Source organism: Equus asinus, chromosome 28 (assembly GCF_041296235.1).
Source record: "Equus asinus isolate D_3611 breed Donkey chromosome 28, EquAss-T2T_v2, whole genome shotgun sequence".
In the NCBI taxonomy this organism is placed as follows: domain Eukaryota; kingdom Metazoa; phylum Chordata; class Mammalia; order Perissodactyla; family Equidae; genus Equus; species Equus asinus.
The window spans coordinates 50,105,508-50,124,265 of NC_091817.1; the positions used below are offsets into that span (position 1 = coordinate 50,105,508).

The 18,758-nt window shown below is 61.0% G+C and overlaps 1 protein-coding gene and 1 long non-coding RNA gene across 2 annotated transcripts; one reads left to right on the forward strand and one right to left on the reverse strand.

Annotated features, from left to right (window-relative positions):
* The first annotated feature begins 2,811 nt into the window (after positions 1-2,811).
* Positions 2,812-7,239, forward strand: LOC139042353 (uncharacterized). Its single transcript, XR_011499016.1, has 4 exons — positions 2,812-4,367; positions 4,857-5,077; positions 5,924-6,030; positions 7,021-7,239. It is a non-coding gene; the product is annotated as an uncharacterized lncRNA (long non-coding RNA).
* Positions 7,240-8,072: 833 nt separating this feature from the next.
* Positions 8,073-18,737, reverse strand: RNF166 (ring finger protein 166). Its single transcript, XM_014836591.3, has 6 exons — positions 18,495-18,737; positions 12,931-13,087; positions 11,128-11,240; positions 10,473-10,587; positions 10,215-10,322; positions 8,073-9,227 (listed from the first exon to the last, which is right to left on the reverse strand). The coding sequence occupies exons 1-6, from the start codon at positions 18,647-18,649 to the stop codon at positions 9,162-9,164; spliced, it is 714 nt and encodes a 237-aa protein (XP_014692077.1). The 5' UTR covers positions 18,650-18,737; the 3' UTR covers positions 8,073-9,161.
* Positions 18,738-18,758: the final 21 nt, after the last annotated feature.

Genomic DNA, 18,758 nt, shown 5'->3' on the forward strand with positions numbered 1-18,758 from the left:
GCGCGCCGCGAGTCACACCGACCCCTGGGACCTGGCGCACCCACCCACCGTGGACTAAAGGGCGGAGGTCAGGGCTGGTGGAAGCCGAGCCGGGCTGCCGTCCACACGGCGCGGGAGCGTGCGCAGAGCCCAGACTGAGAGAACCCTCCGCTCCGGCCGCCGGGACACCCGCCCCACCTCCTGCGCAAACCCGCCTCGGTAGGATGGATGAGCGCGAGCCCAGAAGTCTAAAGCTGACGCTGCTGACCAGCCATGGTGGTGACCAGGGAGTCAGCCAGCCTAGGAAGCAGTGGCCCTTTCCTGGTGGGATGAAGGCCCAGAGGGTTCCCTCCCTCTGGGGACAATGCTTTAGGAGCTGGCCCCAGGCGTCCAGGAAGCTCGTTTGGTTGGGAGAAGGAACACAGCCTCCAATTCTGGAACTCCAGGGGGTTCACACATGCCATTATGGGAGGTTTAATCAAAGACGGCAAAGCGTGTGCACCTGCAACAGCCTAGTCTGTGACCTGGGTGGCCATGTCCCTCCTTCTGTGTCCTTTGGAATCCTTAGTGCCACAAAGAGCTGGGAAAGTCAGGTCTGGGTATCTGGTCCCTTTTGATGTGGACATTTCATGAGTTCAGGGATCAGATGGGGCCGTCTCTAGGTGGAGGGACACAGCCCCCACTAGCCCCCAAGAGCCCCTGGGCATTTCCACCGCTTCACAGCAGGCTTGACTTGCAGGGGGTGCCACATGACAGCCTGATGCTCTTTGCCAGCTGTGGGCTTGGGGGGGGCAAGGTGGAGATGGCAGTGAGTCTGCAGAAGAACCTGTGGAGAGACAGTGCGGAGGAAGGGCCATGTCACACAGTGTCTTACGTTCCCACAGTTTTGCAAAGGACAAAACTGAGGCTCTAAGAGACTGTGGAATTGGGACCCAGGCCCACACTTCCAGCCTCACATGAGGCGTGTGTGCCCCTGTCTGTGGCTGAGTGAGGGAGCATGGAAGGACAGATGGTGCACTGCAGGGAGAAGGCGCGTGTCTCTTCTGTGGGCCGCGGCCTGGCACCACGCTGCCGAGAGTGTGGATTTCAGAGGACACGTGGCTGCCTTCTGCTTATTCACCTGTTCTGTAGCCTCGCAAGCTTCCTATTTATACCCTCTCTTCCTTCTCTCCCCCTCCTAGACATAGATAACACTTGCAAATACCTGGGCCAACCCTCCACCACACTGTCCTTCCTCACCCAGCCGCCCATCATGTGGCCGCTGGCCAAGGTGACTGCCTTAATCCCCAGAGAGATGCTCACGTGATTCAGGGAGGCCAAGCACTCGGGGGAGAGCCCGCCGATCCCATCCCGGAAACACCCCAGGGGTCCCAAGGGTCCTTGGAGCACCTTTGGGGTCAGGGCTGTGAATTCCTTTCCCAGGGCTGCCTTTCCCAGATGACCCTACAGGGGAGTTTGAGGTCCCTACTGACTCTCAGAACTGCCCTCCTGTGGTCACGCGGACTCACTGTCAGGCTGTGACTCACAGGGTCGTGTCCCGGCTGGACCTGAGGACGACCCACAGCGGAAAACCTCAGCGTCAGCCTTGTCCACGTCTCTGCAGCCCCAGAGGGGGGCTGTGGCTGTCCCCATCCGTTCTGCTCTGTGTCCTTCTGTCCTCAATTCGGCCACTTTGCCTGGCAGTTAAGCCTCGTGCCCCACCGCCGTGGGAAACCCACTTCCCACCAGCTCCTAGAACTGCCTTTCTCTCAACCAGAGCAGACTCGTCGGGAACCAAGGTCCCCACTTTCCCGCAGAAACCACAGTGGGCTGCTTTTGACACCTAGGACCTTGGGGATGACAGCTTGCCCAGAACCAGGCTGCCAGATGGGGTGTGCTGTCCCAGGACCCAGGACAGATGGCTTCTCACACTGGGGGCACTAGCCATGGCAACAGCAGCCCCCTGTGTCAGTGTATAGAGCATTTATTGAGAGAGGTGGGTGTGGCTAGACGTCCTGACTTGGGGCAACCCCATGGCTGTCTAAGGCCATGGACTTGTGGAAACTTAGACTCAATGCTCCAGCTCCCAACATCCGGCCAGTGTGTGCTTGGTCACCCCCAGTGAAGGGGAACTCATTACCACTTACAGCTGCTCATTCTATCTTGGGCCTGATTGTCAGAGGTGACACTGGTTCTTGAACTGGGGTTCAGTGGACACAGCCTGTGTGACATGGGGCTACTGACAGGAGACATTGTCCCTTCACACGCAGCTTGTAAGACAGGCCGTAGAGTTCTAGATACCTTAGGGCATGCCAGAGAAAGTGACGGATGCTGAGAAGGGGCTCCTGGGGGCTGGGGCAGAAGAGGTGAGGACTGAGCAGGGGGCCAAGCAGGGATGAAAGGTGTGCATATGTGTGTCAGTGTGTGTGCATGCACGTGTGTGCAGGCCCATGTCCTGTACGATGTGCACAAGCATGTGTATTTGTGTGTACATCCATGTGTTTTGCGTGCATGCGTATGTGAGGTCTCAGGAGCTGTTTTGTGTGACACAGAGGTCAGGCATGAGTGGGTGAACCCAGGGACTTGAGGGGAGGGGTCCGCATCTCGGTGGCCAGCTCCGCGCCCCGCCACATCCTCTCAGAGCTTCTTCTCTGTCCACACAGTGGACCAGCCCCCTCGTCCCCCAGAGGTTGTTTGAGAGACTGGAAGGGTCACGTGTAGGTGGTTCTCTGTCACAGAGAGGGGCTGAACATCCCCGTCTTGTTGATCTGCCCTTCCCAGAGTGTCTGCACCTCAGCACACGGTCTCATGTGCACATGGTCAGTGTGCTGTGTTCTCTCACTCGGCCTCCAGGGGGACGGAGACCAGCCAGGGGAGGCGTCTCGAACCTGTGCAGCAGCCTCCATCCGAAGAGCCTGAGTCCTGCCCAGGAGCATGCCCAGGACGCCAGGATGCACCTCCCGGGCCCGGCCTCCTGTTGACACACAGCCAGCCCTGGGGCAGGCTACCAGAAGCCACTGACTGCAGGACCTGGAGTCCCTTCCAGGCACGTCCTGAAGGAGCCAGCTGCGAGTCTGTTGGGTCCAAAGGTGCCTTCTCCACTGGCCTGGCCCGCCGGCCACCATGTTCAGCAGATGCCTCTGCGGGAGCCCAGTTGGTTCTGTCTCCGGGCTGGGTCAGGGCAGTGGGTCAAACTCTCGAGGGGGCCCTCAGCGAGTCTGGCAGCAGCCGGTGGCTCCAGCACCCTCCAGAAACCCATGAGGCGGCTGAGAGCAGCCCTAAGGAGAGCTGCAGCTCCCAGCTCCCACCCCTTGGGGGCGGGTGGTCTTCCTTTCCAGGTGGCACCTTGCTGGAGCTCACGCCCAGCTGGCCCCAAAGAGAAGCGACTGCCCGGCTCCCGCGTCTCAGCGTGAACTGACAACAAGCTGAGGGCTGCGCTAGGGTCGACTCGTGTCTCCTGAAGAGACGCTGCAGCCCTTACCCCTGCACCTGTGCTTGTGACCTTACCTGGAAACAGGGTCTTCGCAGGTGCAGTAAAGATGAAGTCGTTGGGGTGGGCTCCAGACCAAGGACTGGTGCTCTCATAAAGGGGAAATTTGGACACAGACACACCCAGAGGGAAGAGGACGTGAAGACACAGGGAGAACGTGAGCCGACGGGTCAGAGTGGTGCAGCTACGAGCCGAGGAGCACCCGGGGCTGACGGGGAGCAGAGGGGAACGGACAGATGCTCCCTCACAGCCCTCAGAAGGAACCAGCCCTGCCAACACCTAGATCTCAGACTTCCGGCCTCCAGACTGTGGCAGAATAAGTTTCTCTTGTTGAAGCCACACAGCTGTGGTACTTTGTTACAGCCGCCCCAGGACGCTCATGCAGACAGTGGCCTGGCCAAGAGGCCGCAGGCCTGGACTCGTCCTGATTTGCTGGGAGGGCCCAGCTGAAATGTGGCAGCTGTTGGTTCAAAAGGAGAACTAACCTCAGCCCTGCAAACCTGAGATGTGCTCAGTTTCTAGAAAGAGGCTGCATTGGTGCCGTTTGCAGCTCCCAATGCCCTCTTCTTGTGCCTGCCCGCCCCCCACCCCAGTGTTTCCAGAGGTTTGGTGTCATAGACTCCGCGAAGGAGGTGCAGGTCCACCTAGCAGCCTGGCCAGCGCCTGCCTCTTCTGCTCTTCCCTTGGAGAAGAGCCCAGACCGAGAGGGGCCAAGTGGCTGGCTGCACCTGCCATGGTCGGAGGAGCCAGGTCTGTTTTCAGCCGGCCAGCTGACTTTTTCCTTTGCTGAGGCCCAGGCTCCGGGTGCGACGCCAACCAGCTCACTGTGTGCTTCTGTTCGATCGTCTGAGAGTGCACTGTCAGAGATGCGCTCCTCGGGCTGGCTGTGCTAAGGCGCCTTTGGACCCTGCCTGTCCTTGTGAGTGAGGTTCCTCCCCCACCAGTGTGTTTTGAGAGGGACTGAGGTGGGGAACTTTGGTTTCTACCAGAGTCCTGGGAGGGAGTTCGGCGGCGTGGGGTGTCAGTGCCGTGGGAGGATGGCCTCAGCAGCCTTTTCAGAGACGTCTAGGAGGGGCTGGCTCACCGGTGCCCCCGGGGGGCATTGTGTCATGAGGACACACCCTCCCTCGAGTTGGATCCTGGGGCAGAGGCGTTTCCGGTTCCCCATAGATGCCTCGGGGCTTGTCTAGGTGCCCAGTAGGAGGAGCTGGCGCTGGGCCCAGCACAGGGTTTGGCCTATTTCCCCAGGGCTCGTGAGCCGAAATCAAGGGGGCCCTGTGTTAGATGACCTCCAAGAGATTAGGGGGCACGACTCTGCGTACCAGGCCCTTGACAGTTGCAGGCAAGCAGGGGGACTCACCGTTGGTTTTGGCGCCAGGCCCCTGTGCACTCTTGTGTTTCCCGAAAGGACTGGAGTCTTGCAAACCCCAGGCTGAGCCGAGCCCACCAGGAAGCCCCTCTGCAGTGGGTCTGCATGGCCTGGGCCCAGCCCCTCTGTGTCTGCCTGCTGTCGAGCGCTCCTGCAAGAGGGAAGGGCGAGATTTGCGGCCAGTTCTCAGGAGCCCCAGGGCTAATGAAGGAGCCCGGCCAGGGACAGGGGGCTCCATGCTCTGGGCATCCTGTCTTCAGGTAGGCTGGTCACCTGTCCCCTTCCTAACAGAGAAGGTCACAGGTACCCAGGGACCTGGAGGCACTTTCTAGACAGCAGGGTGCATGTGGACTCCCTGCGCCGTTATGTAACATGAGAGGAAGGGCATGGCCCCCAGTTGCAGACACCCCACGGCATAGGGGCCGGGGCCCAGTGGATGTAGGACTGTCTGGCTGTGTGCTGTGGAGATCAGCGGCCTGGGATTGTCGATCCTTGCTTATGTCAGGGTAGAGGGAGACCCTGGCTTCCAGGAACTCCCAGACTGAAGTGTGTGGGTCCATGAGTCTGAGCCGCATCAAGGTCCCTGTGCAGCCCAGACGGGTTTCTGGAGGGAACCCCGAAGAGGGGCTGGACTGGGCTGAGGCTGTGCCCCCGCTGTGACCTGGGCCTCCTCATGCTCGCTGGGGCAGTCCCACCGGCCTGGGTTTCAGACATTTTCCTCTACCTCGGATTTTATCCAAAGTGAAAGGGAGGATCTGCTGAGTTCCCAGTCCATGGGATCTGCTGAGTTCCAGCTCGCACATGTCCCCCACATGGTTCTAGGGTTCACTCTGATGTCCTCCCCTGGGCAGACTGTCCTGGACACTGAGTCGCCCTGTGTCCCGTGTGCCCCCATGTTGCCCCGTGTGTCTGTGTGGCCCCGTCTGGCCTGGGCCTGCAGTGGCAGGGACAAGACGGAGGCCATGGCTGGATGCTGTCCTGTGGCTCTTGGCCCTGCGGTCACGCTGAGGGGCCTGGAGTGGACTAAGGTCCTCAGGGCCCTCGGTGGAGGCCTGTCGGTGTCAGAGGACTCTAAGATGCTCCTGGCTCCTCCTTCCTCCTCCCAGCGGCCCACCACGGTGAGGAGCCCTCAGCAACGTAGTGGGTGCCGAGGCCTCCACAGGGTGAGACTCAGAGGACAGTCACCCCGGCGTCCACTCCCCGAGGGCAGGAGGTGAGTAAGGGGTGCTGGTGAGGTCGGGACCTGCTGAGACGGCCCTGAAGCAGCCTCCAGGGCTTCCTGGCGCCGAGGGTCATGACCGCTGCGAAGCTGCCTGGGCGTGTGAGAGCAGCACCCGTCCTGTTCCCCTGGGAGGTGTGGACGGGCCTGGCTGGTGGCCAGGTGGGGGCACAGTTGCTGACAGCAGCCCTGTTCTCAGGGCTGAGGGCTCGGGGCCTAACTAGCGACGGGACACAGGCCCACGTGGGCGGCCCAGAACCAAAGCTGCTGCATGTTCCACGCAGGATGTGCTGGCAGCTTTAGGGAAGAAGCAACAAGGGTCCTGCACCAGAGGATGTACAGCTGGCCCTGGAGAGGCCAGTGCTTAGGACTGCCGGGCGCGCTGGGAGGCTCATGAGGGGACGAAGGCACCGAGTTGGAGGGTGGAGAGGAGATGGGGGCAGCACAGAGGGAGGGAGAAGCATCCGCACCTGGCGTCCAGTGCCCAGCTGGTCCCAGCACTGTCCAAACTGGCACCGGGTCCCCTGGGTGACTGGCCAGGGCCATCCTGAGGCTCCCCCCGGTTCTGACAGACCCTGGTCCCTCACCCCCGTCAATGAGGCCCTGGGGATGTGGCCTTGGGTCTGCACTTGGGGGCCATGTCCCTGGCAGGCGGTCGGGAGGTCAGGCAGGGGGTGTGGCTCCCTAGGGGCTAAGGTCCGGGGACCCAGCTCCCCTGGCCTCCTGCAGGAGGGGCTCAACTACAGCACCGGCCTTCCTGCCCCATCAGCCCTGGGGGAAGCTGAGACTGGACTCGGATGGCTCCCCTAGGACTTGCTGCATCACAGGCCTCCTTCTGGAAGGCAATGGAAAGGACAGGCCGGCCTGCAGCTCCGCTGCACCCTGGAGCCTGGCGTCCATGGCCAGTGGGGTCAGAGAGTGGTCAGAGGCGAGGTGGGGATAGTGGCTCCTAACAAAGGTGTCTGAGGCTGACTGCTTCTCAAGGGGGCAACCCGCCCAGATCACAGCTCCCCCTCGAGTGACTGCTTGTGGACACTGCTGCTGGCCCAGCCCTGTGGAGGCTTCAAGCTCAGGAGACCCGGCTTCTCCTCAGAGGAATGGACCAGAACATAGCCCTGCCTGGGGAACCAGACTAGCAACGGATAGTGGAGAGCATGGCAGGAGTGTGGCTCGCTGACCAAACGCCAAGACATTGGCCAGCAGGTGATTTTTCTTGGCTTTTAAAGGCCCACGGTGACTTGGGAACGGCAGGGGTCAGTGGCACTGATGGTGGCCCCAAGTGCCATTCCTGGCTGGGTGTTTCACAGGAAGTCCTGGTGCCGATGTCTAAACAGCTCCGTGCAATGCTCCAGCATTCGAGTGAGGCTCCAGGTTCGAGGGCTGAGAGCACAGGCTGGGGCACCAGGCAGGCTGCCAGGTGGGCTGTGGCGCACCAAGAGGCAGCAGTGGGGGAGAGGGGCTGCCATGCGAGGACCATGGCTGGGGCGCCAAGGTTTCACATCAACGGAGTCCCAAAGACCACCCCAAAGGCCACTAAGGCACCTGTGGGCCCCAGAACCGGCCCCATCCAGACCTGCCCCAGCCGAGGGATTCCAGGAAGTGCCCACCCTGCCAGCCTGAGGACGAGGAAGGAAGCGAAAGGCACCAACACCCAGCAAACCTTTGCAGAAGTTCCAGGGGACCAGATGTGGTTCAAGAAATAGGATGTGCTCTGGGAGAGAGAAAAGCAGGCCAGGAGTGAGAGCACAGGCTGAGGGAAACCAAGGCCAGCAAGGGCCCAGGAGAGTTGGCAGGACCAGCTGGCAGGGGGCAGCTCAGCTCCTCGGAACATCACAGGCAGGACAGCTGCCCGACAGCGCCCCTCCTGGCCACTGTGTTCTCTTTACGGGTGACCCTGAAGCCAGATGCGTTCTGAGTCGGGACGGCCTGGCGGGGGGTGCACACCTGCAGCCCTCAGCACAGGGAGCTGCAGCAACTGCGAACCAGCCCCCTGTGTTCAACATTCGCAGCATGAAACCTGCCAGTCAAGGCTGCTATAGATGCTTTGAAACATTTTATTTAAATTTTTTTAAAGACAGCAATAATTTATGCCATGAACCGAACGAGTACTGATGAGTGCTTTCTGGCTGGACCCACCACTGGCCAGGCCCACCCCGACCAGGCCCCCGAGCTCTGCCACTGCTAGGGGCGGCCCTGCCTGAGGAGGGCTGTGGTCAGCTTTGGAAACACGACAGCAGGGCCGAGGCCATGACCGCAGGCAGGAGGAGGCCTCTGCACCACTGGGGAGGCCTCAGAGCAGACCCAGCCGCTGCAAGTGGCCGGGGGCTTTGAGATTTCTTCCTGGTTATTATCAAAGGGAAACCGACAGGCTGACCAGAGGAACCCGGGAGAACGGTGAGGTGACCTGGGGACGCGGCCACTTCGGTCCTGCGCACAAGTGATGCCCTGCAGCTCATCTCAGCTGCAGCGTTTGCCCCGTCTCTCCTTCCCTCCCCTGCACCAAGACCAAAACTGCTTATTTTTGATTGTTTTTTTAAAAAATATAATTTTGTAAATGTTCCATAAAAATACTATTGTTCCTAATCAAACACAGATATTGCAATAGGAAGAGTAACTGCTCTGTCTTTGCTCTATAAAATGTGAAAAGGTCATCACACCAGATAATATAGAAAAAGTGCCAGGATCTCCAGGTATCACAAAGCCAGTACCAAGGGCACAGGGGGCGGTGCTGCCAGAGGCCGGGTGGGCAGCTCGGACCCCTCCCACGCTTCCCTGCTCAGCAGTGGGTCCTCCCGGCATGGGGAGGACATCATGGCTTTGAGACAGACAGACAGCCAGCTGCTCTCAGCCCCCACAGGCCGGCACTGCGAGGGCCGCCTGCTCAGCCTGAAGCACCGAAGAAACCAGCGACGCTCGGCCAGGAGCACAGGCAGCCGTCCTTTGACGGCGAGGGCACCGTGGTCTCTGCCGGCCTCTGGTAGGCTCGGGGACCCCTCCTCTTGCAACAACGGAGGCTCCACCTGGCCCACGAGGCGCGGTCCCGTGCAGGCGCTGGGCCGCACAGAGCCAGCACAGCCCTGTCCCTCGAGGCAGGAGCGCTTGGTTCCGGTGGCTGGGCTGCGCCTTCAGTTCTCCGAGAGAGACAGGGCCAGGGCAGCCTGGAAGGCGGCCTCCTCGTCGATGCTGTAGTCCTGGAAGACAGAAGTGGAGTGGGCCAGGGGAACGCAAGGGCCGGGCGAGCCGGCTGTGCTGGTGGCCTCTCAGAGCTACCTCCTCTGTCCGGTCACCCCAGACTAGCGCTACCACTTCCAGTCTCCCCACCTCCCTGCAGCACGACCCAGGTCACAGCCCAGGCCGAGTCCCCAGGGTCACGCAGCAACTGCTTGGTGGGATGTTGAAGTGCTGCCCACACGTGGGGGCAACATCTGGCTTCTCCCAAGGTCTTTATCCCCCGAGGGCAGCGCGGGCCGTGCAGTGTGTCCCCAGCAGACAGCTCGCCCAGTGACCGAGGCTGAGTGGGTCTGTGAGGACACGTGGGACGAGAGCTGTTCTCTCATCTCAGAACACTGCAAAAACAGGGTTCTGAGATGAGCAGAGAAGCCAGAATCTTCACAGCCTCACAATGAGGACCCGGGCAGACAGAAGTGCGAGCGATTAATCTCACCAGCCCTGGCGCCCAGAGGCTGGAGGCTGGAGGGGGACTGGACGGACAGGACGGACAGGGCAGGGAGGGCAGGGCTGACCTGCTGCAGCTGGAGAGGGAGGGAGCCAGAGGTCCTTCCATGGGATGAGAGTCCCTCTAGCTCATCTCTAACAGGCACCTTGAGGGAGCCTGTCACCCACTAAAGGTACCAAGGTACTCTCTGTCCCAAGGCCACTGTGCAGGGCTGGGGATATGGTGACCCTGCCACGGCTGCTGTAGCTGTGGCCGCCTCTCCCGGAAGGGCTCCATGTGAAGTGAGCTCGCTGCCCAGTGGTGAGGGACCCCGCAGAACAAAGGGGCCGTCACGGGACTGCTCTGTGCAGACCCAAGGTCCCGAGGCCCCTGGTGTCCACGCGGACCTGATGGCCATAGCACCCCACCACAGGAAGCTCCCACAGGAGCCAGGGGAGCCTCCGCGTCCAGCTTCGTGGTAGCCGTTGGGGCTGAGGCTGCTTATGGGTAGGGAGACACCCACCACGAAGGTGTCGTAGGAGAACTTGTGCCGGTGGAGCAGGTGCTGTAGGAAGTTGGCGCTCCTGTAGCTGGGGTCGCCCCAGGGCATCGCTGAGCAGATGGGGCACACCTGCAACAGGGGGGCTGGGTGAAGCCGCACTCGGGGCTGGGAGCAAGCCCTCCACCCTGGGGTCCCAGGAGGGCCACCTGTGGGCGGACAGTGGGACTCAGGCACCCCTGGATGCAGGGGGCAGGCTCCGCGGCAGGCGCAGGTGCTCACCACGCGGTTGGGGTCGCTGCGGTGGTTGTCCACGCAGTGCTTCACCAGCTCCTGCTGGTCCAGGTTGCGGGCACCGCAGTAAGGGCAGGTGAAGGTGGACCTGTTGGGGATGGCGCTGCGGGGGTGGGGAGTGTGAGTGGTGGCCAGGCCAGCCTTGCCCACCTTCCTGCCGCCTGCCCCGACCCCATCACAGGCTTGCCGTGCCCTCCCCTCTGTGGGCTCCGGGCCACGGGCAGGAAGGAGGCCCAGCCAAAGTGCCAAGGACTGCGGCTGCCATGGGCACTCTGCTTCCCCCCTGCACACCCCACTGCGACCGCTCTGGAGCTCCGCTCGCCACCCAGTCCACTCCCAGTCCCTCCCCTTCCCCACACGCCTGTGCAAGCAGGGGGAGGACTGCCCTTCCACCGCCTGCCCTGAGAGGAGGCGTCTGTCCAGCCCCAGCCTTTCTGGGGGCCACACTTCCTGCTGGGAGGTGGCGCCTGGGCCCTCCTCAGGGTCCCCTTCCTACAGGGTGGCGAGAACCTCCACAGAGGGGATGCAGCAGCTCCTCCTACCTCCTCAGGGTGGAGCTGCACTGCCCCCACCCAGCAACGCAGGCCAGGCGCTGTCCCCACAAGGGACAGGGACCCTGAGCACCCCCAGCAGGGTGGCCTACCTGGGGATGGGCTGGGACGTGGGCACCACGGGGACGAACTTGGGACAGTTGGCCATCTGCTCCTGGACCTTCATGCAGGAGGAGATGTGTACCCTCATCTTGGCCAGTGTCACCTGGGAAGAGAGAGGTGGGGGATGGGGGTCAGTGGAGGTCAAGGCCTCAGGTTGCAGAGGGCGAGGGAACGACCAGCAGGCAGGGGAGGTTCCTGGAGGCCTCTCTCAGGGGCTGCGTGTCCCTGCTAGAGAAGAGACGCTGAGGGAGGGAGACACAGGCCAGGACCCAGAGGGGCCGCCAAGCTCCGTCCAGCAGCAGGTGCTCACAGCTTCAAGGTGTGGCAGTGCAGGAGGCAGGCGTCCAGCCACCAGCCCCGGACAGGAGCACGCCCTAGTGGGGCCCTCGGGGAGCTGCAGAAGGGCAGGGACGGTCCATGGGGGACCAGGAAGGGCATTTATCCCTTCCTAATGGGAGCCAACATACAAAATCCTTTTAGACAGCTCAATGTCTGACAAAACTCCTTACCGAAAGTACCAAACCAAACTGGACCCACCCCAGCACAACCTTCTCCTCGGCAGCCCGAGTCATGCATGCTGGCCGAGGGGGAAAGCTGGCTCAGAACAGGGCAGGGGAAGGGAGCACTGACTCCGGAGAGCTGGCGCGGGGACCCTCGGGCAGATGCAGGTGAATGACCAGAAGGAAGAGACGGGGTAAACCCTCCCTGGGGAGTGGACGCCACCAATTCTGCCATGTCACCAATGCCAAGAAGCTGGGGTCAACATCTCACAAAAAGAAACCACCTCACAGAACCAAGGAAGTGGCGAGGGATGGCCGAGGAGGGACAACTGCCTCCATGAGCGCATGGGGCCCTGTCCCGGGTGAGGCCTCTGGGGCAGCAGGAGAAGGTCCTTCCAATAGCAGTCAGGCTCCCAGCTCTGCCCAGGGCTGGCGGACACTGGGAGAAGCCCGCCCCCCCAGGCCCGCCCCGTGGCCCTGCGTACGTGTGCGAGTGGACAGAACCGAAAATGCTGCAGCAAAGGGCAGGGCTGCCTCGCGTGTGAAACTCCAGGACTCTGGTCTGCTCTACTCTCTGGGGGAAGAAGCCTGCCAGGGAGGGGGTGGCATGCCAGCTTGCAGGAAGCCACAGCAGCCCCCTCACCATGGACCTCAGGGCAGGCCCTGGACATTCAGACCTTTGACCTTTAGGACAAAGCAACCAGGGGTTGCTCCCTTTTGTGCCAAGTTGACGGAACTTGTTAACCCGAGACAGCAGAGTCCGACAATGGAAATTCAAAATCAGCTCCCGGGGCTGAGGCCTCCCCACCCCTCACACTGGGTGTAGGGAGGGTGGTGGGTGAGCTGTGGGGGTGAATGGGGGGCACTGAGAGCCACGATGAGCTACAGGCGCCCAGCACACCAGATGCTCTCAAGCTGCCTGTGACACACACCGTACCACCGTCATGGCTCTCCCCTCAGCGGCATGGCTTGCAGTGGACAGGTCACTAGGGTGTCGAGGCTGCATATAGGGTGGGTTTCAGCTTAGATCGTGTCCCTGCATTGGCCCCAATACACATGAGCGACCCAGAGCCCAGGCCAGGCAGTGGGGTGTGGGGACGTGATGTGGGTGGGGAACCTGCAGCCATAAGCGGTGAGCAATGCGGTGGGGGAGGGGCCTGAGAGGAGCCACAGGTCCCACAGGAAAGACAAGCAGCCCACGCCCAGTTCCTCTGCTGGACAGCAGGACTGGGCCTGAAGCTGCCTGGCCAGAGCTCCCACCCGGCCTCAGGATAGCCTTGTGGGGCGGGGTACCTTCTTGTTGCAGCCCCGGCAGGGTGCCTTGTAGGACGAAAGCTGCTTCTCCACGTGGGTGGCCTTGTCCACCTTCTTGGGGTCGAAGGGCAGGCGGCACAGCGGGCAGAGGGGGGACGGCACCTGCAGGCACGGCTGGAGGCACTCCCCACAGAACCTGCAGGGGGTGGGGGACATGAGCCTGAGGGCCGCCGGTCACATGGTCCTCGCTAACCACCCTCTTGCTCCAGCGCACGTGAGGCAGCTCCCCAATGGTGTCAACAGCAGGCTGCTAGAGATGGTCACTTGTGTGCCCAAGTCCCACTGGCTGGATGGCATCTCTGACTAAAAGATGACCGGGGTCCCCTCCCCGCCATGCCTCTCCAGGACCTGTGCCAGCCCTGGTCCCAGCGAGGGCTCTGGCTGCAGTAGGTCTGGGCTCAGCCTGCCCATCTCACCACCATGCAGAGAGGACAACACCTCAGGGGGTTAAGGGGACACAGGGACAGCACAGGGGGACCCTGGAGGCCCTCTACTCACTGAGCCCTGAGGAGTAAAATCACTAACGATGGTGGGAGAAGAACTGCCGGCCCTGGGGCCCAGGACTTGTGGGACAGGGTAGGGCCAAAGCTGGCAGGGTAGTGTCACCAGCCTTGGGACAGTGCCCCCTCCCCAGGCAGGAAGGGCTCTGGCTTGGCCTGAGCAGAGGCTTGGTGACAGAAGGGGCTGTGCTCAGGCTCTTTTCCGCCAAGCAGTGACGATGACGGCCCTGGGCACCCAGCACCTGAGGCTCCTCGCTGCCCTGAGCTCCTGAACTGGTCCTTGAGATGCCAAGCTGCGAGGACGGCTGGCTGGCAGGATATAGGTACTAGCAGTCCCGTGTGTGCGGCCCCAGCAGCGACACGGTGCTGTACTTACACCCACCCCCACGCTGCAGAAGCATGCTCATCGCTTGGGCGGGAGAAGAGGCGGTCAGCAGGGGACACCAGGCTCCAGAACTCCCAGTGGGGAGCAAGAGGGAGAAAGAGCTTGAGCACAGGACCACCTCACTCCAGCTTCATAGGAACTGCTGTGGGGACTGCTCAGCCGCGACGTGGGACTGGGGACGTGGAGACACTGAAATGGGGCCTCCACAGCCCCAGAAGAGCATCCTCAGCCACAGGAAGGGGATCAGGCCCAGACCCACAAGAAAGGTGGCAACTTCGCAGACTGCAAGAAATCTGCAAGAAATCTGGGTGCGCACAATTCTACTCCTACCTGTGCATTAGGCAGGCTGGGCCGTGGGTGGGGACAAGAGCTGTGTGGGACAGAGGGGATGTGGGAATGTTCCCAAGTGTACAGAAGACTCAGCTAAGCTAAGGGATCAGCGTTCTCTCTGCCATCAGGAGATTTTCACCTCCTTCTCAAGAGAAGGCAGCTGAGGGCGATCCAGAGTCCCGCCTGCTAGGCCTCCTCCTACATGCTGGCTTCCAGTGCAGCCGCCACCTGGCTTGTCACTGCTCATGTTAACATTTGCAGAGAGAAGGCCCAGCTCAGCCTGATGCCTGAGGCCCATGAGAAAGCAGAGTTCCGACACCCCTCTTCCTGCAGCATAAGGAGGTCGGCCCACTTGTCACCACCTCCCCCGGTGAGGGCTCGCCAGGCACCACCCATAAGCATGCACGGGAGACACCCACGCACCCACCCCTTGGCGCTCTGGCGAGGACTCCAGGGCTGCCCCCCTCACGGACCCCAGGACCTGATTAGCCGAACAGCCAGGGGAGGCCTCTTACTTCACCCCATCGCTGGAGGAAAGTGCTGGCAAGAGGGTCAGACCTGGGAGGTCACATGAAAACCCACATTAGGGCTCACAGCAGCGCCAGCCACAGAGCCAAGAGTGAGAAGAAGCCAGTGTCCTCAATGGGTGACGGACACACAGAATGCAGCCTGTCCCCATGTTGGGCTACTGCTCAGCCACAGAGGGAGGCAAGTGCTGAGCCACTACCACTCAGATGGCCCATGAAAACGTGACACTCAGTGAAAGAAGCCGGTCACAAAGGGCCACACTGTGCAATTCCATTTACACGAAGTGTCCAGAACAGGCAAATCCACAGAAAGCAGATCAGTGGCTGCCAGTGAGGGGTGGGTGGCATGAAGTTTGACTGCTAATGGGAACGAGGTTTCTTTTTGGGGTAAAGAATGTTTTAAAATTGACTGTGGTGATGGTTGCTCAATGCTGTGGATATACTAGGAACCCCTAAGTTGTACACTTTAAATGAGGAAACTGTATCTCAGTGAAGCTGTGGAAAACACACACAGAAGAGGCCACAGGAGCCACTGGGGGATGAGTCACCACATGAGCAGAAGGCAAGGTCCCAGACAGGCCTCAGGAAGGGTACATCCCTGGGGAAATGCACAGAAGGTTGGAGTGAAGGGCGCCTCCAGAAGGAGGAGGCAGGGAAGCTTCGGCATCTTGAGGAGGTATCCACAGCCCCCGCATGACCCCTGGACTTGCCTGCCCACCCCACAGTACTGCCTGTCTCCGTGTCATGGTCCCTGAGGAGTCAGAGGCAGAACCAGGTGTCCATGTGGCAGCCCAGCTCACGGCCTAGTTTCCAGCATCATCGCCACGGTGTGCTGAGTGCTGCAGCAGACAAGCAGTGCCCACTTCTCCAACAGGAGGTTCCTGCCAGCGTCTGCCCAAGGGGCTGGTGCCGAGCAGCTTCTCAGCTGAAGGAGGCAGCTGAGGAGCTGAGGAGTCTGCTCTCCCACGCCAGACTCATGGGTACAGCTGGAGCAGCCAGACGGCCACCACGTGGACTCCCGGCTACAGCGGCACCACCAATGTGTTTCACTCCTGTCCTGGCCTCCTGCAGGCACAGGTGCACCAGGACGGGCCAATGTCTCAGAGAAAGGCAAGCAGGCCAGGCCCTGGGCACCCAGAGCCATCCCAAGCAGCAGAGGCCAACTTTCAAAACCTTTTCCGGGTGGTCTCTCAATCGCTCACGTCCTGGCCCAGCTGACTCGGCTCACCCACATGCAGATCCACATGAGCTGCCTGTGGGCCCAGGCCTCTCTGCGCCCTGACCAAGGCCTGTGCTCTCGATGGCCAAGCAGGAAGTGACAGAAGCTCCTGAGGCCTCTGGGATCCCACCCAGGGAAGCCAGTTTGTTGGCCTGGGTGCTGGCAAGCAGAGGGTTGTACAGGCTCAGTGGTCCCCAGGGTCTCTGTGGTCACTGCTGCAAGAGTTCAAGGTGATGGGGGCGCTGAAGGGGGTGGGGGGAGTGGCTAAGAGGCCGGCCCAGGCCTGATTGCCCAAGCTCAAACCCTGGCTTTATAGTGACACTCAGGAACTTTACTCAGCCTCTCTGTGTCTCATTCTCCTTGCACAAAAAAATAATGACAGTACCTGCCTCACAGGGCCATGGCATGCAGGCAGTACTCGGAAACCATCTACTTTACCACTCCTCATGGTTCCCCTTAAACACAAGCCTTTTAATTTTCATGACCTCTGTTCGTTAACAAACTGCAAGTAGAATAGTTAGCTGGAGGGAAAAATGTGACAACGCGGACTGGAGAGAATAAAAGAAAAGATATACAGGCCAGAGGCAGCCTGGGGCTGAGCCCAGCCCCAAACAAACATGAGCTGGGGGAGGGCCCACCAGAGGGTTAGAAACAGCCCTGCAGCTTCTGTTCTGGATGCGGCTCACTGCTGCGGATGTCCCCGACCCCTTCCCGGGAGCTCTTTCACAAGCTAAGCTGAAGGGCCTCTTGCCCCTGGGCTCCTGTTCGAAAATCCTCTCCCTGGCTCCTGTTCTTCGGTCCCGGTGCTAGAGCAGGGGACCCGACCCATACGAGGCTGTTCTCACCACCAGAAACTCTACTTTGTGGAAGGAAACTGCTGACAATCAGGTGGCCGTGGAGGAGAAATAAGCAGACCACCAGCAAACTTTCTTTGAAGGAAAGGCATGAGCCTTTGAACCTGTGCTCATGTGCACACATGCCTTCATGACACTGGACAAGGGACTCGGGAAAGTAGGAGTCAGAGACAGAATAGCCAGGAAAACCAGCGAGGAGATCCAGGGAGAAGGTCTGTTTAAGGCAGACGTTCCAGAAGAGGCTTGCGCAGGACCGTCTCACCACCAGACCAGGGGTCAGATTCTGCCGAGGAAGGCAGGGGGAGGGGTCAGACTCTGCCGAGGAAGGCAGGGGGAGGGGTTTGCAGGAAATCATGCTTTCGCAACAGCTCTGTGTGGCTCTGCTCTCTGAAAACCACATTTTAAGAAAAGACTTATTTGGAGGAAAAAAAGATAGAATATACAAGTTTGTGCAGACCAAGAGACTGGAAACGCTGCAGCCCAGGGCTGGGTGAGTGCTGATGCCAAGGGGACACCACCCAAAGCTGAGGAAAGGATTTCTTAGGCCCAGGACAAGCCTTACAGGTCTCTCACTGAGGGACTGGGAGAGGCAGAACACACCTCCAAACACCCACTAATACGTGCTTACAAGAAGGAGGTCCTGTCAGGCCCTGCCAAAACATCAAGCAGCATGAAAGAGCGAGAGGCGCAGTGCCCTTCAGGACAAGTCGGCAGTGCTCTCCTGGTATGGGTTAGCACCTGTGCTGCCTGACACCGGAGGAAGGAAAGTGAAGGCTTCCTGGATCCTGATACTGTCCCTGCCACCTCCCTGGGTGCAGAGTAGTCACACAACTAGCCAGTAGTTCCAGCTCCCTCTTTGCATCAGGAGCCTCCTAAGTCAGCTGCTTTTGTTTGCAAAATGTTCTGGGACCTCCTACCAGCCTAGGTGAACCTCTAGCCCAATTCCTTGGAGTGACAGCCCCGCCGCCTCAGCAGCTCTGCTAGCAGCCAAGCCCTCCTGCCCCCTCTCCTCCCCCTGCTCATTTCACTCCAGCGCTGTATTATTCAGCCACTTGGGAGAATCAGACACTCTGATTTTGGTTCCCTCCCAACCAGGCTGGCAGCTCTGAGAAGACTTGAGTATAGCTCTCAGCTGGGAGGAGAGCCACATCCTCAGGTTTCTGTTCCTAAAACACCCCAGTGGGCCCTGGTGCAGCTGGAAACCCTAGCAAGGTGCTTGGCATCTAGTCCCCTGAGGTCCAGCCTGCCTAGCTGCTCAGTGATCCAAGTGGCCCAAGTTCTCCACCAAAAGAAAACAGCACCGGATCCAAACAAGCCCCTCTCCTAACTTTAGGGAACTCCTCTACTCTGCAGTCAAGACAAGCAGACAGCGGTCTGAACAAGAGTTGACAGCAAAACCCACAAGGCATTTATTTACAACTGCCGGCCCCAGTCTCCACGAAACTGAATCGAAGGCGACTGGCGCAGAGGTCGCGCCTGCTGCCCTCTGGGTACCTGGGGAGGCCCGCCGAGCCGTCAGCAGCCCCGAGGACCGCGAGGCCCGGCAGGGCTGCAGGTCGCCCCATGTGCCGACCGGTTGGCAGGGGGCTGGGCTAAGGCTGGAGAACGCGCCCAGAGGGCAGGGGCGGCCTGTGCAGGGAGCCCGGCAACCCCGGGCCCCGCGTCCTCCGGGCGCCGTGGCTGCGCCGGGCCGCCGACCCCTCCCCTCCCGGAGGCCGGCGCACTCACGTGTGGCCGCAGCTGCCGATGGCCACCGGCCGATGGTAGACCTCCAGGCAGATGGGGCAACTGTACTGCGCCTCCAGGCCGCTGTCGCCGCCCGCGGGCCCGCCCGGCGGCTGCCGCTGCTGAGCCGAGGCCACCAGGCTGCGGAACATCGCCATCCCGGGGCCAGGCCCGCCGCCACCGCCTCCCCTGTCCCGGCCCGGCCCGGCCCGGCCCGGCCTGCCCCGCGCGTCACGGCCGCGACGGCGGCGCGATGACGTCCTTAGG

What these genes read in the sequence shown, in the direction of transcription:
- RNF166 (XM_014836591.3), bottom strand. Translation starts at nt 18,649, where the DNA reads ATGGCGATGTTCCGCAGCCTGGTGGCCTCGGCTCAGCAGCGGCAGCCG. An exon ending in ATCGGCAGCTGCGGCCACAC is followed by an intron (nt 13,088 to 18,494) that starts GTGAGTGCGCCG and finishes CACCCCCTGCAG; the next exon opens with GTTCTGTGGGGAGTGCCTCC. An exon ending in GCCGGGGCTGCAACAAGAAG is followed by an intron (nt 11,241 to 12,930) that starts GTACCCCGCCCC and finishes CTCTCTTCCCAG; the next exon opens with GTGACACTGGCCAAGATGAG.